Consider the following 27,247-nt stretch of genomic DNA (forward strand, 5'->3'; position numbering starts at 1 on the left):
GGGACCCTGACATCTTTATCACACAAGTAATGGTGGTATGGATTTGTACAGAGATTGAAGGCACTACATGCATACCTCTGGCTATGTACCAGGCCGACACATAACCTTCTGCTCCACTACGACCTGTGCCACTACCTTGACAATGTACCTATGTACAATCTTGTCCCCTGGGACCACAATGTGTGAGGAGCCATTAGAGCCCCAATATAAATAGATCATCACCCCTCCAACAAAGGGTTTGGAAAATTCATTGTATACTCAGGCTATTAAGTAATGTACAAAGGCCAACTCCATTGTTGATCTTTGGCCTTGCTAAGCTAAAGGGTCAAACTAACCATTGTGGGAGGACGGATGCACAAGGCCCTCACATAGCGAGGTCCGTCATGCCTACGCCAGGTTTATATGCTCAAGGGACGAGATGCATGCACATGCACAAGGGCTGCCAATTGCACCCGAGATGTACGCCTACATCAATGCAAAGGGAGCCTCGCATAGGGAGGCCCTACCTACCTTGATGCCGAGAGACGTCGAGGGCACTTGAGCCATATGCCTCAACCGTACCCACGTCTCGCGAAGCATGGCCATGCCAAGGTGCCTCGCGCACCTGCACAATAGGGCAATGCACACCTACGCATTAGGGCCTCGCGCACCCACGCACTAGGGCCTCGTGCACCTGCACATCAGGGCCTCGCGCACCTGAACACTAGGGCCTTGCGCACCTACGTATCAGGGCCTCACGTACCTATGCATCAAGGCCTCACGCACCTGCGCACTTGGGCCTCGCGCACACGCGCACTTGGGCCTCGTGCACCCACGTACTAGGGCCTCGCGCACTCGCACATCAGGGCCTCGCGCACCTGCCCATCAGGGCCTTGCGCACCCGTGCACCAGGGCCTCACGCACCTGCACACCAGGGCCTCGCGCTCCCGCGCACCAGGGCCTCACGCACTCGCACATCGGGGCCTCATGCACCCGTGCACCAGGGCCTCGCCCACCTGTGTCGAGGTGTCATGTACCCGTGCCACACTTCGTCTCGCCCAGATGCCTCCATGTTGTGGTGCCAATGCCTCGTGTACCCATATCGAGTCTAAGACTTCTTGAAGGGGTGTATGAGGAGCAATAAGATAGACCCAAGAACTATTTGGTATCAAGCCAATACTGATGTAGATGACTGACAATATCATTCATGTTAACGCACAAGCTTTCCTACACTTAGTAGAATATGGAATAGCTTTGAGCAAATACATATCTTGGAGATGTGAGAATAACCATTAGGTACAAAGTACCCGTACGTGTACGGGTGCAGGACGTACGACCATGAGGGGGACAGAAGCGTGACCCTGACATCTGTATCACACAAGTAGTGGTGGTACGGATTTTTACAGTGATTGGAGGCACTACATCCATGCCTCTGACTATGTACCAGGCCGACACCATAACCTTCTGCTCCACTTCGACCCATGCCACTACCGTGACAATGTACCTATGTACAATCTTGTCCCCTGGATGTATGAGGAGCCATTAGAGCCCCAATATTAATAGATCATCACCCCTCCAGCAAAGGGATTGGAAAATTCATTGTATACTCAGGCTATTAAGTAGTATACAAAGGCTTACTCCATTGTTGATCTGAGTTGATTTTTCCTATTTTTATTCTAAGTTCTTATCTAGAGATCTCCATTCATTGACAAGTTTTCACCGTCAACACACTTCCATTGCTTACTTGCTTTAATAAAATTATTTTACGTTGTTTTTCATTTTTAAACTTTAAAATCGTTATTTTTTCATTATTGTTTTTATTCTTCAATAATAAATTGAATAATAGTCCTCATGAGTTCGTCTTTTGTTTACCACGATACTGAAATAGTTGTTACATTAATAAGTAAAATTTAATTAAATTTGGTACGGCTAACAACACGAGTTGGTGATTTTGTTGCTGATTTTGGGCATTGGTGTGGTGAAAATTTAGGTGTTTTATGACAAAACTTTTAATCATGTTTTTGAGAGACTTAATCTCATAGTGAACTTGAGAGATACTGAGAAGTGTTCATCATCTACATCATCATTCTAGTTTTTCTTCTTCTTTTTAAACTCTATTATTTTGAATTATGATTTTGGTTATGTTTGAAATTATAGAGTAGTTTCTTTTTAGGTTAAGGGCTATTTCATCTACTATCAGCTTACGGTTTCTATTCACCTAATCACTTAGAACTCTAGGTTTTTTGATAGTTTGCAATTAAGGGTAATGTCAAAGGTGCTTTTAATTGTAATGAAAAAAAATTTAATGCATGCCGTATGTAGTATCAAATTTACTAAAGATTTTATTTTCAGTAATACCAATTATATAGTATAATGGTAAATACAGTTCAAACTCACGAGGACTATTGATCAATTTATTATTCAAAACAAAGATAAGAATTAAAAAGGGGATTTTACTTTCAAAATTCAATACCATAAAGTAACAAGCAAATAATATTTGATAAAAACGACCTTAAAGAGCAGTTAAAAATTATTCTCCACCTTCAACAATCAATCAAACAACAATGATAAACATTATTCTCTATTTATAACCCCCATAATTGCCTATCTTTATTAAAATACTAGTTTTAATAATAGTTCAAAAGATTTCATAACTTTGTCTAAAAACACAATGGGACTTTATTGGAAATACATGCAAAGTTTCGATCCAATGATCAAAACAAAAGAGAGTTTGATGCATTCATAAAAATAACTAAAAATACATCCCACTAATAAATTAACATAATAAAGACTCTAAGGCACTACAGAGATCTAGATTGTTTCCTCGTTGATTGGCTCCCCGCAACATACATACATACTTATGGAAAACTGACTTAGCTCACCATGCGTGCCAAACAAGTCTATCTATTTCCTACCTACAAAGGGGAAAAGTAAAGGGGGTGAGTTAAAAAGCCCAATAAGGAAGTACAAATAAGACATACAAGCATAAGTGACATATCTCATACATTATTAACATACTTTTCTTATAGGAGTCACTATCATCATAAGTCATAAACATAAACATGAGACTATTTGCGACATAAGCATAATCTTACATCATAAGATCATAATCCTAACCATAATATCATTTGCATCATGAGCATAAACATACAAGGTAAGGTCATAAGCAATATAATCATAAGCATACAACATAAGATCATCGCACCCCGATTGTCCAATGATCACATGTGACTCCCTTTTGGTCACGTCCATGGCACACTTTTGGCCATAATTCACCTGGCACCCTTTTGGCCATGAATTTTCCTGACACCCTTTTGGCCAGAATCTTAGGCACGTCTACTTTTAATGCTGCATCACTAGGTTAAGTAAACACAAACAAATCCATACATATCACATAACTAGAGTCCATTCAAAACAAAGCAGAAATCTAGCTAACTTCCTTACCTCAAGTCCAAGCAAAATAACAGCGAGAATACTTCACAACAAGCCTAGAATAATAGTCAAAACACTTGTCTTAATATCATGTAAAACACACATGAATGTGTCTAAACATATTCCACATGTCCATGGGCCATGCACTCGTGACATCTGTCTCATAACAAGTTGCACCACTTTCTAGATTCTAGCATAACTCATACATAAAATCAGGCTTGCATGTCACACATAACATAATGAAAAACAACGTCGAATCACATATCAACCTTGAAGGTCTTCAGGAAAGGACCCTAGACTAACTCATTTAACATATAATTACACGCAAGAATGCATTTACATGTAACATGCATACATGGAACCCTTCTTGAAAACAATGCCAGAGTTTATAATATCGTACACTTCTTTCTTAACAATTTAACAAAAATTCAGCAATCATTATTAACAATTAACGAATTACCTAGTAATTTTCCTAGCATGATTGCTACAATTTTGACATCTTAAAACAATTGGAAATCATGCATCTAGACTTAATCCCAAAAATCAAAACCAAAACTCACAAACTAATCATGGCCTAAATCAACAATAGGCAAAGCATACCAAACTTTAATCTGAACATATATATTAACTTGTTTAATTTTCATAATTTATTATTAGAAATAATATTACCAAAATAATTGATCAAGTTCAACATGCTTTCAAATCCAACCACAAAATAAGAAATATCACTTTTCTAAAAATAAAACTGTATTTATTTTTAATTCTCTTTCTAGAACACCTATTCACATAAAATCATGGCACTCACAATTATTCAAATTTATTTAAAATTTATAGTTATAAATACAATATCACCATGGTACAAAACCACCCTTAGATACTCATGCTTGCTAATCTCATAAACCTAAAATTCAAATTCAGCATGTCATTCATTTATTTGCTTTTATATTTAAAGCATATAAGTTCACATAAAATCATTGGTTTTCTTAATGAAATGAAAGAACAAAATATATTAAACTAATCATTCTCATCTTTATCATATATCATGAAATCATAGCATACAATTACTCTCTTTATATCACACTTCCCAAACAACATTTTATTCAAATAAAAATCAGCAAGCTCATAAAATCATAAAAGTGCCTATACAATGCTTATTAATCTTTTAACAATTTAACAATTTGTCCTAACATGTTTTTACCCTTTGAACACCTCAATATATTTGAACATGCAAAACTAACAATCAAAATCATTACACAACCCTAACCACAACAAACACTCATGGTCGAAATACTCTTAGTATACTAACATGAAATGCTACAATTATCAACATGCTCACTACTCAATTATTTAAAATAAAAATAAAGAAACAAAACACAAATCATAACCCTTTTAAAATACCTTATGTCGAAGTACTATATGTCCTTTTACCAAAATAAATTTTCCAAAATACCAAACCAGCATATGTATTCATAAGAGCAACATGAACAAAACAACAAAAATAATATCATTAGATCATGCACCCCAAGACTTGGCTGAAATTTATAGGCTTAAAAACAATAATCATTATTTCAAAATCCAAAGACAGTGAACCTTAGCATGTTTCTATGAATGTTAACAAAATATAATCATGAAGAATTAATCAAAATGCATAGAGGCAATCTATCCAAATGACTAGAAATAATTACAACCATAACCACAATAACAATATAACATCAACTTTCTCATGCTTCAATTTTACACCACTCTCTAAGCAAGAAACATGCTTATTAAACATTCTAGAGAAATAACATGAATAAAGTAATATGGCTAGGCCGAATATGCACCCAACAATACACTTTTGTTATTTTTATCCAAAATTTAACTAAAACCTAATCATGCTTCTAATCAAGAGATCATCACCATACACATATTTATCAAAACCATATGATCAAACATAGACATATTTTCTCAAAACATTAAATACTAATCCATGACCATAAACAAGAATTAAATCAATATCAAATCAACAAAAGGGTAGAAAATCTAATTACCTCATTGGTAGTGTTCAATAACACAAAGCAAATCAATCTTTAGGCACCTAGGGATTTCAAAATACACCGCCAAAAGAAAAGATGAAAAACTTCTTAGAATTGAGAAGGAGAAAAATAATCCTAGAGGATCAAAGTTAAAACAAAAATCAATATAAGAACACATACCTAGAGATTTTTTAAACCCCTTTTTCTTCTCCTTCTTTCTCTCTTTCTTTCTCTCAACAATTTGGCAGCTACCAAAGGGTTTTCTAAAGCTCCTATGTTATTCTTTTTATAATACCCTAGTGTCCTAAACCTAAGGAATGAAACCAAGTGTGAAAGCTTCAATCCTATCCCACCAAATAAGCCTAATTCCACCATTTCCTCTCTTTACACCTCACTTAAACCCTATCCAGATGTAAACATAATCCAATAGATAAACCTTGTTGTAACAACCCAAAATTACTAATAAGGCATAAGGGCCTTGATTAGTGCGTTGGGAGGGCATAATTGGTATTTATGTGATTAAATTAATAAATGCATGTTAATGTGAAATACATGCCTATGAGAATCAAATATGCATGTGGGCCCTATGTAGTTTTTAAGGGCATATTTGTAATTTTGGCCCATTGAGGGAATAAATATAATTATGTGTGATAAATTGTTGAGACCACATTATTATGTGGATATATTTGCAGCATATGGCTTGAGACGGTCCTGGCAAGCGGATTGGAAAAAAAGTCACGGTGGGGATTAATACCCGGCTCGGGGGAGCCTGGGTGTATTTCTGGGAATTTAGAGAATATGTTGGGAATTATTGGACTATGGGTAAATAACTGGTGATTAGTTGGATGATAGGATTTAAGTGGTAAATATTAGGAACACTTGAGAAATTAGTGGGAATTGGGAACAAATGACTATTATACCCCTAGATTAAGCTAAAGGTTAGTTTTGTTGGGAAGGGTAAAATGGTCTTTTTGTTAGTTAATGATTTGCTCAGCCTTTTTTTAGGACAAAGCTGAGAAGATTGAAGAATAGTCTAAGGAAAGAAAGAAGGAAACATAAATCCCAGCTCACTTTTCTCTGTCCCCCACATATCCCTCTCTTTCTCTTGCTTCCATTTGAGCTTCAAGCAAAGACTCAAGAAGATCTTAGGCTAGGTGTTGAGGCTGTGATCTTTGAGGAAATTTAAGGGGGAATCAAACTTCAATGGTGGCTTAAAATCAAAGAAAAGTCTGAATTTTTGGAGCTGTGTTGGTGTGAAGATTCAGCTGAGAATTGGGTCTCCACTTGAGGTAAGACTATTGTCCTAAACTTCTGAGTTTTGCTGAATGGTTTAAGTTGAATTTTAGGTTCTTGAGTATAGGTTTAGTGATGAATTTGGCTGATGGTTTGAGTAGAAAATCTCAATGGTTATGTTGTGATTCTTGTGGCTGAATTAAGATGTTGATGTTTGTTTATATTGCTGGGAATTATAGGATGAAAATATGTAATTATAGGTCCAAATTTGTGGTTGGTTTAGTGATGAATTAAGGAAGAAATTCTGGGTAGGAGTAAATGTTCTTGGCAGGAAGAAGGAGGAGAAAACCCAGGTTTTCTCTGGGTTCGCAGGGCACGCCACAGTGCATGTGGCCTTTTTGGCCTGGGTTGGGCCTCTGACTTGGGGGCGCACCGCAACTTGCCTGGCCAAGTCGCGACCTGCCTCCCTTTTGGTGTGAGAGCTTGCTCTCTAACTTGGGGCAAGTCCCGACCTGCTGATCCAAGTCGCAACCTGCCTGGGGGTTTAAATTTGAAGGAGTTCTAAGTATTGTTAGGGCTCGGGGATTCGAACCTAGAGGCTCAAGACAATTTCTACTACCCAATTTAGTAGAATTTGAGGCCCCGTAGGCTAGTTTTGTTCCCTATGTATTTTATTTTTGATTGGAAGTTGATAGATATTAATGACTCTTGTGACTAGGTTTGTTGCCAAGGCTCAAGGCTAGGGATCGTGCTCGGAACCAATTCACCTTCTCCACTCGGAATCAAAGGTAAGAAAACTACACCCAAATATGTGGCTATGTTGGGACTAAGAGCTCCCTGTACTTGTATGTGATGTTGTATGATTGTATTATGCCATGTACGCATGAGATAAAGGACCTGAGTGTGCCAGAATTAATATGGGCGCACAAGGACACGGCTCGACCACTTGTAGCTGAGGTTAATTAAATGATCACTGATCTTGGCCTAAGCGAGCTAGAGTCAGTGGGTTGAACACTGGGCTCAACCTAAGTGAGCCGAAGACAGTGGGTTAAACAGAGGTTGCGGTCTACGGACGTCAACCCTAGTTATTGTATGATATGTCTATTGTTATTAATTTGATGAATATGATATGCTGGATACCTGGATAATAGATTGTGGATTCGTCAATTGTTATCACTGATTATGTGAATGCTATGGATTGATAAATATCTGGTTATGCTTTATGGATTATTTGGTTATTGATATTGATCATGCTATGGTGTTATGGTTTTCTGGCTGGGCCTCAACTCACGGGTGCTACGTGGTGCAGGTAAGGGCAAGGGTAAGATGGTTCAACCATGGGTTGGAGAGTTCTGGGGGCGAGGTGTACATTGTCAGCTGCTTCGCCGCCACGGTCGAGGGATTGTATAGGGACGGATTAGAGTGGCTTTAATTATTTATAACATTTGGTAATTTTGTAAATATGTCCTCCAAACCATTTTTGGGATCCCATGTATTAAACATTTATTTTTAATGAAAGTTATTTTTTTATGACCAAAATATTTTAAACCTAACATGTTTATGACTTTAGATTCACATTTTTATTTAAATGACTTGACTAGCAAGTCTTGCACTATTTTAAACACACAGTGTAATGGTCTTGGTTATCCAGGGCGCTACACTTGTCATCTTATCCCAAAAGATGACAATTAACATTCCTTTCCCTTTTGAATTTCTTAATTTTAAAATAATAAAATAAAACCAATATCCACACACACACACACATACAAATTCAACACCCTATTCTAATCACATAATTTGTCACACCTAATAAAATGTAACACTAATAAGTAAACAAACATTACACAATAAATCAATAAATCATAATTCACACAAACCAATTGTTCAAATATTTTCTACAAATCAAACAATTAAACTACAACATAAAAATTAAATAAATAAAATATATAGATAAGAAAAGAAATTTGGATCACTACACTATTCCTAATTAAACTATTAAGCCTGCATATAACACTTAAGCAGTCAATTATCCTAGTTTCCTTATCATAATTAATTTAAGCTAAGCACTCATTAATTAATTCTTTTACCAAGCAATAAATCCAGTAACTATGCAATCTATTTAACTCGGAAAAAGCATTAAATTTAGCGGAAATAAGTTAATCTACGGAACAAATTCATTAAGCATGCAATCCATTTACCCTAGGTTCAATTCTCCATCACAATACTTAATTACAATTTTATCACTCCACTTAGAACCCTAGACTATTGCTTGAATAGCAATCCTAAGATGGTAATAGAAGACCACAACACCCTAATTAGTTGGCCACCTGACAAGATATCACACAATTCATATCATTCAATTAAAAGAATAGAAACAATTTGATATAAGGAAATTGAAGAAATAAAGTTCACAATTGCATTCAAGATTTCATGTCTTGGGTTTTGAAATAAACTTTAACCTAAAAGAGAACTACTCCATAGTCACAAACATCATCATACACATAATCATAAATTGAAAATAAATGAGTTTTAGAGAAATGAAGAAAAACTGGAATGGTTGTAGACAATAATTATGTCTTCTCTTCTCTTATGTAGTTCTGATCTCCAAGAATCGTAATTAATACTTAAATCTAAAGTTTAGCCCTAAAACCTTTTATAGTTGATACGTATCGAATTTGTCTATTTTTAATTCATTATTCTTCTATGATTATGCACTAGATTATTTATTTATATATGTTTAATTAGTTTATTTTGTGTTTTTAGAATTTTCAAGACATTTGGATGAAAAAGAATGAATTTGGGATGTTTTACAAGCAATGGTAAATTTGGAGTAGTTTTATTTGTAGTTAAGGGTTATTTTAAAAAATCTTGAATGCATTGATAAATTTTATTTCTTCTATTCACATATATTAAATTGCTTCTATTTTTCTATTTTAATGTCACGGATCTTGTAAAATCTTGTTTAGACGGCAGCTAATTAGGGCTTTGCATTATTCTATTATCATCTTAGGATTGTTATTCACTTAATAGTTTCGAATTCAATGTAGAGTGATAAATTGCAATTAAGGTATTATGACGGGTATTTTGATTGTGATGAAATATAGAACCTAGGATAAATGAATTGCATGCTTAATGAATTTGTTGCCTAGATTAACTTGTTTCCATAGAGTGTAATGCTTTTCCTAGGTTAAATAGATCGCATGCTGAATGGGTTTATTGCTTGGTAAAAAGGGTTAATTAAGAGTGTTGAGCTTTAATTAATTATAATAGGGAAACTGGGATAATTGACTGCTTAAGTGTTCTCTGCGGGGTTAATAGATTAATTGGGAATAAAGGACTATTGTTTATCTTAGCTGATAGATTGATTGTCGAAGGTAGAAAGTAACTTTAAAAACTACTTATTTAAATTATGTTTATTTCTAATTCTGAATAATAATTAGAAACATAGTCCTCGTGGGTTCGACCCTTATTTACTGCTATATTGAAGTAGTTGTTATAAGTTATTAAAATAGTAATTAAATTTCATACGGTATACGACACGCATCAAATTTCTGGTGTCGTTGCTGGGGACTATTTTTTTTTAATTTGTTATTCTATTTTTTCTCTTTTTACTAACATGATTTATTAGTTGTGGTTGATGTTTTCAGAGCTTGCATAGATCTTGGTTTACGACATAGAAACATGCTATCAACATTGTTATGATCCCCAAATGAATAGATATGACCCCTATTCTAACAATTACAATTCACAATGGGAGGAATATTCTAATAATTTCTATTATGGAAATCAATATGTTAAGTCAAATTACTACTCTCAATCAGAATATAATGAGTTTGCTCCACAATATTCAGATCCATCAGTTGGAGATCTCATCAATGCATTGAATGCCGACAATCTCCAACTTCAATTGATGTCACAGCAGGCTTATGGCTCTTTTCCTCAACAACCTCCTAAAGAAATGCCACAAGTTCAAGAACCACCAATTTCAGATATGCTAAAAACCTTGGTGGCTTCAAATATACAAAACCAAGTTATTCTTTACAGTACTCAAGCGTCCCTAAAAAATTTGGCAACACTACAAAAAAAATAGTGTTTTAGCTACCAAAAAACTGGTAGCAAACTATGTCTTTTTGGTAGCTAATACCCTTTTTGCTACCAAAATTTTATGGTAGCTGGTTCGTAGCTAAAACCCCGTCGCTAAAGGTTTCTTGCTACCAAAAAAATTTGTAGCTAATTGTTCTTATTTGCTACTAATTTTTTAGTAGCTAAAAATATAAAATCTAGTAGCTAAAACACCACTTTACAAGACTACTAGAGGTTTTTTGATACTGTAATTTGGTAGCCAATTGCATTTTATTTGGTAGCTAAAGAATTTGTATCATTAGAATTTATTTTATTTTCAATCCACCAAAATCATTTTACTACCACAATTTGGTAGCAAATAATCACAAAATTAGTAGCAAATTATTTGTTTTATACTTGAAAATTCTATACTTTTGCTACTAAAATTTGGTAGCAAAATTAATAATAAATTAAATAATATTTTTAATATATAATTTTATTAGATTTTTAATATAATTATTTTATCAATTCTATTTTTTATTATAATATTTACAAAAAAAACATTAATAAAATATCAAAATTAATTTTTATAAAATAGATAAACAAAATACAACCTAAAAAAAAAAAAATTAGTACAAAATCAATATAAAACATAATACAAAAATCTATACACATGTCAAAAATTGTACTTTTAGTTCATATTTACATATATAAAAGTTGGCAGCAATTCCACTTCATGCTCCCTCTTGAAGGCTCTTTTCATTCCAACAACAATCATTCCTAAAAATACACCAGGAGCATTCAGAATTCTAAAATATTAGGGGCTGTTTGGCATTGTTTTCTGTTTTTTGTTTTCAAAATTTTGTTCTCAGAAATGATAACAGAAAACTATTTTTGTAGTTTTCAAAAAATAAGAGGTGTTTGGTTAATGTTTTCTAAAAACAATTTTTTAGTTTTATTTTTTTTTAAATCTTAAATAAAAAAATTAACAAATATATTTACAAAGAGAAAAATATTTTAAAAGTTTGTAATAAATAATGAGATAAAATAATTTGAAAGAAAAAATGATGAAAAATAAGAAGTAAAGTTATGAAAAAAAATTTGCGAACAACAGAAAACAACTTTTTGTTGTTCTCAAAATTTTCTGTTTTTTGTAACTTTGTTTTTAAAAATTATTTTCTGAAAACAATGCCAAACACCCCCACTTGTTTTCAGAAAACAGTTTTTAGCTTTTAAAAACAAAAAACAGTTTTTTAATTAAGGTGCCAAACACCCCCTTAATTTTGTGGACAATTGCAAAGAATTGCCATCCAATTTCCCACAAAAGAACTGAATTTTGATAGAGAAAAAAAACTCAAAACCTCTCTTAAAGCAGTTCTTCTGAGTAAGTGGCTCTTGGTTTTTCACTTGAAAATAAACATGGATTATGCATATATATATATATATATATGAAAGAACCATAAAGACCATAAAGACCAGACAAGCATTAGCAGAACCATAAAGACCAGACAGAGTGTATTTCTAGCATGCCAATATCTTAAAAACATAAAATATGGAAGGAGACAAAGAACAAGATAATGAAACTTGGTGATTAATAACTAATAACAATAAAAGTGCACAAAAAATATTACCTGTACACTTGCCACTCATATGGAGGACCGTGACTGAAGCCTTTACTATTTTTATGCTCTAACTTCAAAGCAACCCACAAAAGGTTAATGGGATTGCCATTAGCAACATAACAAACTTCCTTAATAACTGCACAAGAGTGAAACATGCGGGAGGGGGTAAAACCTCAAAGGCATCAGGCCCAGTTCCAGCGATACCACCAGCCACTCTTCTTCCCACGAATACTTGTCCAAAACCCCCCTTCCCCAGCTTTCTATCTAACTTGTACAGTGGAGAATTGCCAATCTGCACCTGAAGATGTATTTAAAAAACATTATTAGTATTACACAACAAGCTCAGTCCACAAACTACATGGAGAAGTAGCCTTTTTTTGGAAACCACAAAATTCATACATATCTAAAACACATAAATGTGAAACAGAAATCATGTAGTGTAAAAAGAAACAATTGCACATTGTCAATCAAATAGCTGCAAAGGTTATTTAAAGGTTCACTTAGCAACAATACATAATTATTACAAAATACTCTAATCAAATGAAAACAGAAAACTTCTGCAACATGAAAGAGGTGTATGCAACAACTACAATGGTGCCATTTCAAACCAGCAAGGAAAAAAAATTCCAAGAAGTGATAAACGCAGCCAGTTGTTGACTGTTGTTCCAGTTAAACCATTAGGTTTCTTTTACTCAATTAATTTTCTGAACGCACTATTGCTAAGTTCTAAAAATAGGTTGAGAACAGAAACAAAAAAGTACCCTCTCAGGAAGCGGACTTGTGCTTCCTTCATCGTCAGCAACAACTAGTTTTTCTGCACTTTTCTGAACTCCTAGCTCACAAACAGAAATTAAATTTCCTACTGGCAAGTCTAAACCAGTATTTCCATGAGCGTCGATTCCAGCACTAGTCAGCTTAACATTTTTACCTTGATTCATAGCTCTAAAGCCTCTCCCTCTTCCTCTGCTGGCTGGCATTGCATTTTCAAAATAAGACGATGATGAATTAGCTGAATTTTACAGATAAAATATGAAGATTATGATTTTTAGAGCCTTTACCTATTCTGGTACCTGGGCAAGCAGGTGGAACTAAAACAGCAGGATTGTCTTGCACATTATTAACCCTCTTTGATCGTCGAACTCCACTTCAGGGATCAGCCATTCTATTTCATAAATAAAACCTCTCTCCTTTCCTACTCCACCACAATTTTTTTTGAAGAATCAAAATCCGAAGACTTCTGCCTACCACATAAAACCAAAATGTCATTTTGCAATACAAGCTTTCCAAAAGAGACAATAAGGTCATGATCGGCAAGACCCTTTATGACTTAAACTTCAAACACAGAATATCACACCAGCATAAATCAGAAAACAAACACTTGATGATCACAAATTCGGGCTGAAGTTAAGACCTTTTGTACCTATTGAGCAAAACCATGAAACACACTTAAATTGCTAAATGATTTCAATACTATTCAGATATGGCAAACAGACGTTTATGATGACCATTCTACATGAAATGCAGATTTAGTTGTCACCCACAGTTTACATAGTTCAGTCACTTGTATCAAATGAAAAGAATCCCACTATTTTCCCTTCAAATATATATTTCATTCTACGATCATCTTAAAAGGTGGATGACACAATCAGCATAATGTCTCAGAGGAAGCATCAAACTTTGAAGATTAATTAAGGTAATGTACTGTCATCCATGCTTAATTATCTATACTTAAATATTTTTACTCATTAATGGGAATACACCAGAATTGAACAGAATCTCTACTAATCCTTGAATTAGAATTTAAAATAAAGCCTAATTGGCTAAAAATTATTATCCCAATAGTATAAAAACAGAACACATATAGCCTATTTTCTATCCAACTACTCAAGTTCATATGAAGAAAAATTGGACCTAAAAGACACCCCATAACTTAAAAAAATTCCAACATAAATGCACTCAATGCAGTCACTTTATTCTTTTCCTACCAATTTTTAACAAATTATACATAAACCAGAACAGAACACCCAAAATCAGCTTTCTTAAAAGCCAAGCTACCAAATACTCACTCACTTGTTCCATTACATAGATAGAAAGAAGAAGTAGAAAACAGATGAAGAAATTTCAAATTAAAGTTTTCAGAAACTAATAGAATTGCCATCCAATTTCCCACAAAAGAACTGAATTTTGACACACAAAGATTAAAAAAAACTCAAAACCTCTCTTAAAGCAGTTCTTCTCAGTAAGTGGCTCTTGGTTTTTCACTTGAAAACAAACATGGATTATAATACCAATAATGAAAAAGATGTACAAACAGAATCCTATAAAGTTGAATTCAGGAAGCAAAAAAAGATTATTCTCTCTTGATTAGCAAGAAAAAACTATTAAGCTATACAAACCAGGGTGGTACAATAAGTCTGACAACTGAAATTTTACCCAGTGCATGGAGGAGCTGTACTGCTGCCATCACAACCTTTCCCACTTTCGCCATGCTTGTAAATTCTTCTCCAGACACAAACAATGAAAAGCATGTAAAATTTTGGTACAAGAGAAATAAACTACATATATGCATTCCTCTATATTAATCAATTGGTGACTGTAAATAGCCACAACTAGTAAAACTTTAAACCTTACAGAAATAAGCAGCCTTTGCTTCTTGAATCTTGAATAATTCTTTATACACATTCAATAACAACTATTTGACAATACAAGTGAACGAAAAACCAAAATCCTTGTGGACTTTTCAAACTCATCTTTGACATAAAAATTATGTTTCTTGCTTTGAATGTCTAAAACTATAACCAAGTTTATAGGATTCTGTTTGTACACCACAGAACCAAAAAAGGAGCACAAAAATACTAAGTAAGAAGCATAAAGAAGAAGAATACTTTGTTCTTCTTCTCAAGCTTCAAGATTGATTTTTGAGTGAGAGATAGAGAAAAAAAAGATAGAGCTTTAAATCAAATGGGAATTTTAGTTTAATGGCCTGGAGTTGGAGGGGAACTTTTGCATCTTCTATGGAGTTTTAGAGATAAAAAAATCAAACCCACCTACTAAAAACTATAAAGCAAAGAATATATTCTTTTTGGGAGAGAAACCATAGGGAGAGTGACTCTCTCCACAAACAAAGAAAGAGAGCTCAGTAAGAAGATGATCAAGAGAGAGAGAGAGAGGGCTAAAGCCTAAAGAGAGAGAGAGAGAGAGTGCGGACCCAAAGAGAGAGAGTGCATGATTTTTGTTTATGTTCCGATCAAGTTTTGCTTTGGTGGGTTAGAGTGATTACAGCCAAATTCAAATATATGACTCAACAAAACTGATTCCTATGTATGGGTCAATAATACAAATATCTTTAACATAATTTAAAAAACTAACCTATTATATATATGCATATTCAATTTTTTAATAATTAAAAAATATTTTACTTAACTATAACCACATATTTAGGAAACAACAACCATTAATTATAAAATGTAAATTTATTTTTTATTTTTCCTAACCGTGTAAAGTAGGAAATATAATAAAAATTAATGATAAAAAAACTATTTAATATTTTCAAATTTTTATTTCATAAAATATACATATCTCTCTATATACGTATAATCAATCAGCCACAAATATAGGAAATAAAAGTATTAATTAAAAAAAATTACAAATAACTAGTTTGAAATTTAAATTTTAGTTTTTCGAGGAAGATACTATCTAAGAAAATTAATATATATAGTAAGTATCTCTTTTTTTTTCTCTAGTTCATCGATATTTTGTTAAGGTATGTATGCCATATACTGATTTTGTTAAGGTATGTATGCCATATACTGATTAAATATCATGGCTTTATTGATTAGATTGTTTGATTAAAATTTTTTCTTTAGGTGCTCCAACTGGGTGTAAGGAGAAGGTAGTGACAAACAGGTTTTTATTCTCTAAACCATATTTCACTAAAACAATTGATCACTACATATACTTTCTTGAAGATTCTCTGTTTTTTTAAAGATTCTCTGGTTTTTCTTATGAATGTTTTATACTTTCTTGAAGATTCATTAGGTGTTTTTTGACATTTTGATCACACAAATCAAACATTCTTTGATGGAAATCTATAATCAAAGAAAAAAATACACAAAGAACAAGTAACTAGTTCACTTATCTTGTATGATATGCTTGTTTATTTAAAATATATTTATTTCTCTCTATTTCAGGTGCTTCAACTGAGATATAGAGATAGATCTGGAGAGTTTTTGGTGCTTCAATTAAAACAAATATAGAAGGAACTAGTACCAAATATCAATATCAGGTTTGAACTCCCTACTATATTTTTTTACTAAAACAATATCCATTGAAATATGATCATTATTAATAAAATATAGAGTGGTTCTGCCTATATCTGTTATGGTATCACAGCCTTAAATCGATCCAAATTTTTTTTTCTCTCATGGCCACCACCACTAATACCAGTCCAACCTTGTCCAACCATTCTCAATACAACTGAACCTAACAATCAATTAATTCTCTATGACTAGAACAGATCAGAAAAAAAAAATTGAAACCAAAGTCAAGCCTACCCAAGAACAGAACACGAAAAATTACCTGTGTCAAGAGGACATTGCTGGGCTTCAGATTTCCCCATCGTAGTTTGAGAACTCTGTATAGGGGATCCCCTGGCGATTCCTTGGATTAGTTTAGAACGAGTATATTAATAAATTAATGACTGAAGGAATATGATTTTGTGTTTGTGTGTGTATGTGGAGATTTCTCTTACCGTGCATAAAAGCTGTCGTACTCGAAGACTAACAGTTTCTCCACTCTCCACCGAACCGCCTTATCTCGACGTCGAACGCCACAGACAGCCCAAATGACCACGGCAACCTTATAGGCTGACCCTAACCCGCCATTACCAACCACCTCCACCGAAACCTTAATCAAATCCGACAACCCAACAAAACCCTATTCATCTAACAATTATCAAATTAGTCGTGGACCCTCAACTTCGAATGAGAGAGATAGAGAGAGCTAGAGTGAGAGGGAGACATGAATATGAGAGAGAGGGGAAGAATAATGGGGTCTGGGTTTAATTTTTATTGAATAAGAGGGAGCTAGATTTGAGAGTGTATAGGGGAATATGAAATGAAATGGGGCTTTTCTTTTATTGGCTATGGTAGCTGTGCGAAAGGGCGAGAGACAGAGGGATTAGAAGACAGAAACTTAGAATCAGAGAGAGCTAGAGTGAGAGGGAGACAGGAATACGAGAGAGAGGGGAGGGTCCGGCGTTTGATTTCAACAGAGTGATAGAGAGGTTAGAGTGAGACGGAGCTAGGGCTTTGTGAGTGAGATGGAGCTACGGATACGAAGAAGAAAGAAGAAAATGGAAGCTTTTCGATAGGATGAGGTGTATTGGCTGAAGCCTTCCTTTTAATTTAGAAATAAAATTAAAAAGAATCATAAAATACTCAGAGAAAGGAAAATGAGTAATAATGATTTAATATTAATTTAATAAAATTACTTATTTGCCTAAATAACATAACTCACTTTGTATTCTATTGATAGAAATACCCCGTTTTAATTCATAAAATTTCAAAGTTAATTATGTGATGGTATATTTTTTCTATTGTGGAATGAGCTTCTTTATTATTAATTTTTCTAAAAAAGTATTTTATATTGTGTACAAACTTTATCAACTTTACTGTTGTGAGACATTCTATTCATTTTTCCTTTCTTTTTGATAATTTTTTTAATTAAAGTTGGAATTTAAGAAATCTTCTAGTGTTTGTAAAAAAAAATTGTAGCAAAATTACCCAATATTTTTTTATTAGTTTAAGTATTTAAGAATTTTTTCGTTGAAACAACTCATGTATCCAAAAACTAAGATAGTAGTCACTCATTCTGGAATTGAGATAGATTTAATACTTGTTGACTTGATTTTGTGTCAATTACAAATAAACCAATAAAGCATAAAAAAAAAAAATCAAACACGTGATATGTACGGGATTTAGGTTGTTAATTAGTCCTAGTGCACGAGTTAATTGTATTGAGAAATAAGAATTTGCAAAACTTAAGAGGGTGTTTGACACCTTAACTAAAAAACTGTTTTTTGTTTTTAAAAGCTAAAAAATGTTTTTCGAAAACAAGTTGGAGTGTTTGGCATTGTTTTCATAAAACAATTTTTAAAAACAAAGTTACAAAAAACAGAAAATTTTGAGAACAACAAAAAGTTGTTTTCTATTGTTCTCAAATTTTACTTCTTAACTTTCTCTCTTCTTATTTTTCATCATTTTTTCTTTCAAATTATTTTATCTCATTATTTATTACAAACTTTTAAAATATTTTTCTCTTTGTAAATATATTTGTTAATTTTTTATTTATGATTTTAACAAAATAAAACTAAAAAAAATTGTTTTCATAAAACATTAACCAAATACCTCTTGTTTTTTGAAAACTACAAAAACAGTTTTCTGTTTTCATTTCTAATAACAAAATTTTGAAGAAAAAAACAGAAAACAATGCCAAATAGGCCCTAAGTTCTTTAGAGATTTATTAGGTCACATTTTTGCATGCACTAAACAAGTGATACTCTAACCTTATTTATAGGTAGTTGAGAGGATTAAGCCCATTAGTGTCTGATTAGAATAAAATTCCCTTAATGGGTTTAAGCTTATTATTTTGGTTTTGGTATCATTGAACCTTATAATTCTATATATTTAATTATTTTAAATTTGAATTTATAGTAGGATTTTCTAAAGTTTTTTGGTTTTTTATTTTTATTTTTATTTTAATTTAGTAATTAAATTTGTTTCATGAATAATAATTTTAGTATTTATTCTCTTAAAAATAAAATTTTAAAATTTTTGTTAAATGATTTTTAATTTTTTTTATTATATTTTATATAAATTTTTAATATTTGAATTAATTATTTTAAATAAAAAAATAATGGCATGTACCAATTAAAGACTTACACATATGTGTCTATTTGGCACTTAAATTAAACACATTTATATAAAAAAAAAATATGCATGTAATAGAGTAGGACAAGAAACACTTATACTAATATCCTACCCTATACGTGCATCAAATACATGTTTTTTGTACCATAACTCTATCATACCCTATAACTACAATTCAAGGGCTAATTAAGTATTTAATTTTTCTCAATGTAGTATAATCCATCGTCTACTTGTTCGAAAGATAATAGAGAAATGATAGATAAAAGTTGGATTTTCCAAAAGAATAGATTATCAATGGAGTATTTTGATGGACTTAAGAGTTTTATTAAGTTATCAACTTTGCATTTAAATGGTGAAAATAAGATTCGATGTCCATGTGTTTCATGTATGAACTTATATTATCATGACTTAGAGACAATTGAGCGTCATATATTCGTAAAAGGATTTTATACCAAATATGTTATGTGGGAGTTTCACGGGGAAGATATCACAGAAGTAAACGAACATCAAGAAGAAGTATAATCAAACAGTGAAGAGGACATACCATATGACAGTGATGATGATGAAGACAATGACGATATGAGACCAGCATTAGAAGATTTAGCTAGTCAATATCATAGGAAGAGTGATTTTGTGAACCTTGGAGATTCAAATGAGCACAATGATGAAAGGAATACATTGCCTGACTTATTTGCAGAAGCAGAAAAGGAGCTATACTTTGGATGTACAACGTTCTCAATCTTAACATTTATTGTTAATCTAATGCACATTAAAGTGATGTGTGGTTGGAGTAACAAATCATTTGATTTGTTGCTCGACTTACTTTCGAAAGCATTTCCCAAAGACAATAAAATTCCATGATCTTATTATGATGCTAAGAAAATGTTGCGTGATCTTGGTTTAGGGTACGAAACTATTCATGTATGTGAGTATGATTGTGCTTTATTTTAGAAAGAGAATAAAAATGCTGAAAGATGTTCTATATGTGGTCATGAACGATACAAATCCCAAGGAACTAAAGGCAAGAAGATCCCACACAAAAAGATGCAATATTTTCCTATAACTCCACGACTACAGAGACTTTTTATGTCACGCCATACATCATTTGATATGAGGTGGCATAAGGAAGAACGTGTTGATACAGAAGGTGTACTTAGACACCCGGCAGATGCAGAGGTTTGGAAGGATTTTGATAGACAATATCCAGATTTTGCAAAAGAATCTAGAAATGTAAGGCTTGGATTTGCAACAGATGGGTTCAATCCATTCAGTGATTTATCAAACTTGTACAGTATGTGGCCAGTGTTACTAATGTCATATAACATGCCGCCATGGAGATGCATGAAACGAGAATTCTTAATGATGACATTATTGATTCCTGGACGTCGTGCTCCAGGAAAAGACATAGATGTCTATTTACAACCTCTGATCGATGAGCTGAAAGAACTATGGGAAAATGGTGTACGTACTTTTGATATTATTGATAAAGAATATTTTACAATGCGTGCAGCAATATTGTGGACGATCCATGATTTTCCAGCATATGGTACTGTATCTGGGTATAGCACTCAAGGTTATAAAGCTTGTCCTGTTTGTGAAGATGACACATCTTCATTTCGAATAAGAGGAAAAACATGTTTCATGGGTCATCGTCGATATTTGTGTCCGAACCACCAATGGCGCAATGATATGGAGTATGATGGTACAATCGAACGACGTTCACCTCCAAGAATTTTAACAGGAGATGAAATCTTAGATAAATTAAAAGGTGTATGGAAATGTAGGGCAGGTAAAAATGATAAGATCATTAAGGACGATAAGCAACAAATGAAGGATGCATGTTATGAAAATAACACGAACTGGAGGCGAAAAAGTATTTTTTGTGAGTTAGAATATTGGCCTAAATTAAAACTAAGACATAATTTGGATGTGTTGCATATTGAGAAAAATATATGTGATAGTGTAGTTGGTACAATATTTAGTATTGATGGGAAGTCTAAAGATACTGATAAGGCAAGACTTGATTTACAAGATTTAAATATTCGTAAGCAGCTACACATGAAAAAGAACGGGAACAAATGGTTCAAACCAGTAGCATGTTATACATTATCAGCGAAGGAACGACAAGAATTTTGTACGTTCATAAAGTTCGTAAAATTTCCTGATGGATATGCTGCAAATATTTCTCGGAATGTTAACATGAAAGATGGACAGTTATTTGGGTTGAAAAGTCATGATTGTCATATTTTATTACAGAGGTTGTTACCTATTGGTTTAAGGCCATATTTGAAAAAAAAAGTAATGGATGCTATTGCTGAGCTGTCGTTATTCTTCAAAAAGCTATGTGCGAGGACATTATGTGTGAAAGACTTAGACGAATTGGAAAAGGGCGTTGTACTCACGTTGTGTAAATTAGAAAGTATCTTTCCTCCTGCCTTCTTTGATGTAATGATTCATCTTATGGTTCACTTGCCATTAGAAGCTAAGTTAGGTGGTCCAGTACAAATGCGATGGATGTATTCAATCGAAAGGTAACAAAATCTATAACTTAAGTTTAAAAAATTAAATAATCATTGAATACAATTCTTTATTACTATATATTGAAAACATAATTAATTTCAGGGAATTAGGTCATTTGAAAAAATATGTGAAAAACAAAGCTAGACCTGAAGGTTCTATTGCAGAAGGATACATTATTACTGAGGCACTAAACTTTTGTTCAATGTATTTTCGTGGAATGGAAACACGCTTTAATCGTCCTGAGCGCAATCCTGATTACCTTGGAATTAGAAAACAATCGACATTGTCAATATTCAACATGCCTACAAGACCATTTGGAAGGCAACCATCCATCACACTAACTCAAGATCAACGAACCCAAGTTCAATGGTACATTTTGAATAATTGTCCTGAGTTGGAACCATATTTAACGTAAGTTTATAATTTTATTTTTTAAATTCTAACAACATTTAGGTTTTAGCATAAAAATAATATTTCATAGTACTTATTGTGAACACAGAGAACATAGATTATTCTTACAATCTCAAGGAATTCTGGATATCAATCAAGTGCAAAAAAATGAATTTTCAACATGGTTTGAAAATAAAGTAAGTTTAAATATCAATGTTTGATATTCTAAATTTTTTATTTGTCTTGATCTTACATTTATAATTTTATCTGCCATCACAGATAAAAAAAATGAATGAAACAATATCTGGTAAAGCACAGGAAGATTTGTATGCAATTGCAATGCAACCAAGTTTTTTGGCTTGTACATATGCTGGTTGTATGGTTAATGGAGTTTGATACCATACAAAAAGTCGAGATGAAAGACTTTTAACTCAAAACTATGGTGTTCACGTTGAAGCAGAATATGATGGAAATATATGTGATTTTTATGGTGTCATCAATGAAATTTGGGAAGTACATTACCTATATTTGAACAAAGTTATATTGTTCAAATGCTCTTGGTACAATACCAATGGAAGTGATAGAATGTACTCTGAATATAACTTTACTAGTATCAACATCAACACAGAATGGTTTGAAGATGAACCATTTGTTCTTGCCAATCAAGTAAGTTTGGTTTTTTATTTGGATGACATTAAAAAAAGTAAAGATAATAAAGATTGGAAAGTGGTACAAAAAGTAAATCATCGTCACATTTGGGATATACCATCAAAGCCAATGGATGGTGAAGTTGATAATGAAGATCCAACTATCAACAGTTCTGAAGCATATCAAGAAGAATCTTCGAATGACATTAGCATGAATTTTGATTCAACCACAAATGATACTAATCTTATTCGGGATGATATTGAAGATATAGAATGTGATAATCATCAATTGTTCAATGAACTTCAAATAAATCATAATGATCAAGCTCAAAGTGATATAAACAGTGACGATACCGATGAAGAAGCTTTACTCGATGATTCTGAAGATATAACTTTGAGTGATGAAATTGATTTATTATAAAGTGTGTTATTATTTTTATTTTTTGTAAAGTTTTGAATATGCAAATTTATTATATGCTAATAAAAAATTTATATTTTTTAGATTTTTAATCATGACAAATGAGAAGTCTCTCGATCCACCAATAACTACTAGAAGGGTGTTTGGTCATAAGAGGACGCATATTAACTCTTCATCATCTACACAGTCTCCTCCTCGTTTGCCATGTTCTTCCAATGATGATTCAATAACACCATTAAATGATGAAACACACAAGTCCTTAGAAGGTATAAATGGTTTATGTACAACTTATGATAATATATACATTAAAAATTTATGAAAATAGTTATGATTATAAGTAATATAACAATTATTTGACAGAATCAAGGAAGAGAACTCGTGGCCCTACTCGTGGGGACGGTGTCAGACGCTTATTAAAGGATTATGCAAGTAAGTTAAAGATTTCCTATAAAAAAAGGAGAACTTCGAGTTCATGGGACGCATGCCACTGCATTTGCGAACATTGTTGGTGTAAATGTACGCCATCATGCTCCACTTCAGTATAGTGGATGGGCTAAAGTTCCTCCAGAAGATAAGAAAGTCGTATATGCTCGTATCATGGTATGTTTATGTTACCATACTTATTTTATAATATTTTTTGCATGACAATTTATTTTTTGAAATTCTTTTTGCAGGATGTATTCGAGATGGATTTTAAAAAAGATCCATATCTTGAAACTATTTGCAATCACTATTGTTCAGAGCGCTATAAAGATTATCGTAATAATTGTCACAGAGAGTACAAGAATATCATCAAAGAAGGTAAGAATCCATTAGAAAATCGGCCTGTGAAATTGGTGCTAAGAGATGAAGATTGGCAATGGATGTGCAATAAATGTTTCTCTAACGAAGAATGGAAGGTATCCTACATTTCTTGAATTATTTGTACACATTTCATAATTTTTAATTCTTAAAACTCACATGAAAAGTATTTTGTAGAAAAAGTCAATTGCAGGGTCAAAAAATAGATCAAGTGTTTCTTTTATGCATTCTGGTGGAACTAAGTCATTTATTCAGTATTTACATGAGGAAGTAAACATATATTTGGCATAATATCATTATAATTTTATTATATTTAATGTTATTAATTATTTAAATGCATTGCAGAAATCAAATCAAATAACGGATGACAAAGTACAACAAGAAACAATGAAGTTTGGAGAGATTGAAATGTTTTGAAAAACTCATTGTACAATTAAGAATGAGTGGACCCACAGAATAGCCGAGGACAAATATGTATGTTCGACTTTTAAAAATTATGAATTTTTACCTTCTAAATTTTGTAAAACTATTACACTATTATTTTGTTGTTATTGTAGAAGGAAATGGTAGAGTTACGAAAAGAGAAACTCATTCAATTTGAAGATGGATTGTTACTAGTAGTGGATGAGGCTGCTATATACAGGCAAGTTTTAGGCGAAGAAAAATATGGTTGGTTACGAGGTTTTGGTCCTATACCTGGAAAGAAGATGTCAACCCAGTTATCATCCAAACGTGAAGAGATTGAAGATGAACGTTTGAAGAAATTAGAGAAAATCGTTGAAGATTTGAAAAACGAACAAAATAACAACATTGCAAGAATTGTTCAAGAGAATATGGAGAAGTTCTACAAATCACAACAAAGTCGATTATTAGAACAAAGAGCATTAGAGTCACAAATCACACCTCCTCCATCAATGGTTTCATTAAATTTTAAGTTTTAAATTTTAAATTTTAAATCCAATATTACATATAATTTATGATGTTTTTTTCTAATCAATTATTAATTTTATATTTTGTTTCAGAATAAACAACATAGTCTTTCACCGCAACTGGAGCCATGTATAGGAAAAGATCAACCTTCTTCTTCACAAACTCTCAATACATCCTCCACAAGTTTAAAGGAAGTGCAAAAATCTCCAATTCAATTTGAGATGCCCAAGGATGCTCCAAAGAGTGTAAAAGCTGTATTACTAGCTGTTTGACTTTATGAACCTTCACACACATTTCGTATTGCCATGGACCCAAAATTTTTGGATAGTGATCAATACTTATTTATTTCACCTGAAGATGTGATTCACCTTGGCACCATGACAAAGATTGGAGCTCCTTGTATAACATTTTGGATTAGGTAAAAAAAGAAATACCTTTCACATAATTCTCATGCACAAAATAACATTATTTGTCTTACAAATTCAATTGTAATATTTAGGATCTTACATCGAAAGTTGGAAAAAGCAAATCGAGCACAATATTTTCGTTTCTTTCATCCAACTTTGGCTTTGGATTCGTGTCAAACACAAAATGCAATATCAATGGCAAATTGCTTGGAAGACACAGAAACAGGACAATTTTGGTTGCTTCCTATTCATATTAGGTAAGATTTATTTATTTATTTAACTAATTACATTATCAATATCTTAATTTATATACAATATTGTATTTTATGGTCAGCAGATATCATTGGATGCTAGTAATAATTGATCCATTGGGTGATACATGTTATTGGCTTGATCCAATTAGACTACCCCCACGAAACGAAATTAAAAGTCTAATGGAAATGTAAGTTAAATAGTGATATGGATTAGTCTTATTTAATTTTTACTTTAAATTTATTATTAAATATTTTATTTCTTTATTAGGGCTTTTGATTACTACAATACCTCCAAAAATAGGCAACCAAAAGAGATTACATGGAAATCTATAAAGGTAAGTTATAAAATAATATCACATAATATATATTACATTTGATAGTTACTTTAAAATATTACAATATAATATTGTATTAAAAATTTAAATTATCAATATCTTTTAATCTTGTCATTTACATTTTATGAATTTGTGCAGTGTCCTCAACAACCATCGAATATTAAGTGTGGATATTATGTAATGACATATATGCATGACTTTTGCATGAATCCTAGACCTATCAATTGGTTAACTACTCATGTAAGATGTATATAAATACTATTGAAATATAATATTTTATTATTATATTATACAATTGACTAATATTCATTATTACTTACATTTATTTATTACAGTGCAAAGAGAAGATGAAAGATTACACAAAACAAAATATTGATCAAATTCGAGTGGAGTGGGCTGACGAATTCATAGAATTGGTTGACTAATTCCAATGAGCAATACTATAGTTCCTTCTCCAATTTTCATTTGCAAAAGTTGTATCCAAAGAGTTTTGTGGTTCTAGTTTTTTTATTTATTTTGAATAGTTTTATAGTCACTATGCTCTTTTTTCCCCCAAGAGGCTTTTTCCCATTGGATTTTCCATTTTGCGTTTTTTAACCGAGGCTTGCCATAGGTTCAATGCAATATCTTTGTTTTAGGAAAGTTATATGCATCCCTATACATGACTTATGTAGTTTCTTACTTTTATTTTCCTTCGAGTTTGTTATTGTACTTATGATATTTTTAATTTTATCTTTTGATTTTGTCCATATACATTTAGTTGGTTTTTTTTACCTTGATCTTATTTTTTAAAAAATAAAATTATTTTACGAATTAAAATATTATTAATTTGTTGAGAGTCCATAACACAAATCTAAATTTAATTACTTTATGTTTGGTATATTCTTATATATTTTTTTACATTATAATTTTTATTGTGTACTTTCTCTACCAATACTTTTGTACCAAAAATACTACTACTAGAAATATTTTATTTGCTAGTGCCAAAATATGATATAATTTAGTAGCAATAAATTTATTTCTAGTACCAAAGAATTGATCACTAAATGGGAAAAAAACAAAGATAAAATCATATAAAATGCATCAATTTTATATTTGGTGCTAATTTTTAATTTTAGCTACCAAAAAATATTGGTAGCTGACAATATAAATATGCTACCAAATATTTTGGTAGCAGACGTATTTAGTATCATTTAGTTATAATTTGCTACTAAATCATTTTGCTACCAAAATTTAGTAGCAAATTTATTCATTGGTGCCAATAATATTAGCT

General features: G+C 32.3%; 1 protein-coding gene and 1 long non-coding RNA gene across 12 annotated transcripts; one reads left to right on the top strand and one right to left on the bottom strand.

Moving 5' to 3' along the window:
- Positions 1–2,563: 2,563 nt before the first annotated feature.
- On the bottom strand, positions 2,564–17,725 carry LOC133801173 (uncharacterized). 11 transcript variants are annotated; one of them, XR_009876777.1, is made up of 11 exons: positions 17,094–17,725; positions 16,922–16,992; positions 14,777–14,842; positions 13,402–13,580; positions 13,105–13,313; positions 12,353–12,641; positions 5,607–10,609; positions 5,442–5,488; positions 3,424–3,467; positions 3,185–3,335; positions 2,564–2,894 (listed from the first exon to the last, which is right to left on the bottom strand). It is a non-coding gene; the product is annotated as an uncharacterized LOC133801173 (long non-coding RNA). The 11 variants fall into 11 exon arrangements; XR_009876779.1 differs by having other exon boundaries at positions 3,185–3,467; positions 13,414–13,580; XR_009876765.1 differs by having other exon boundaries at positions 3,185–3,467.
- Positions 17,726–25,283: 7,558 nt separating this feature from the next.
- On the top strand, positions 25,284–26,399 carry LOC133825264 (uncharacterized). The gene is made up of 6 exons (XM_062258230.1): positions 25,284–25,396; positions 25,478–25,642; positions 25,723–25,827; positions 25,908–25,974; positions 26,113–26,214; positions 26,310–26,399. Exons 1-6 carry the CDS (start codon positions 25,284–25,286, stop codon positions 26,397–26,399), a joined length of 642 nt encoding a protein of 213 aa, XP_062114214.1.
- The last annotated feature ends 848 nt before the right edge of the window (positions 26,400–27,247 follow it).

Source organism: Humulus lupulus, chromosome 1 (assembly GCF_963169125.1).
Source record: "Humulus lupulus chromosome 1, drHumLupu1.1, whole genome shotgun sequence".
NCBI lineage: Eukaryota > Viridiplantae > Streptophyta > Magnoliopsida > Rosales > Cannabaceae > Humulus > Humulus lupulus.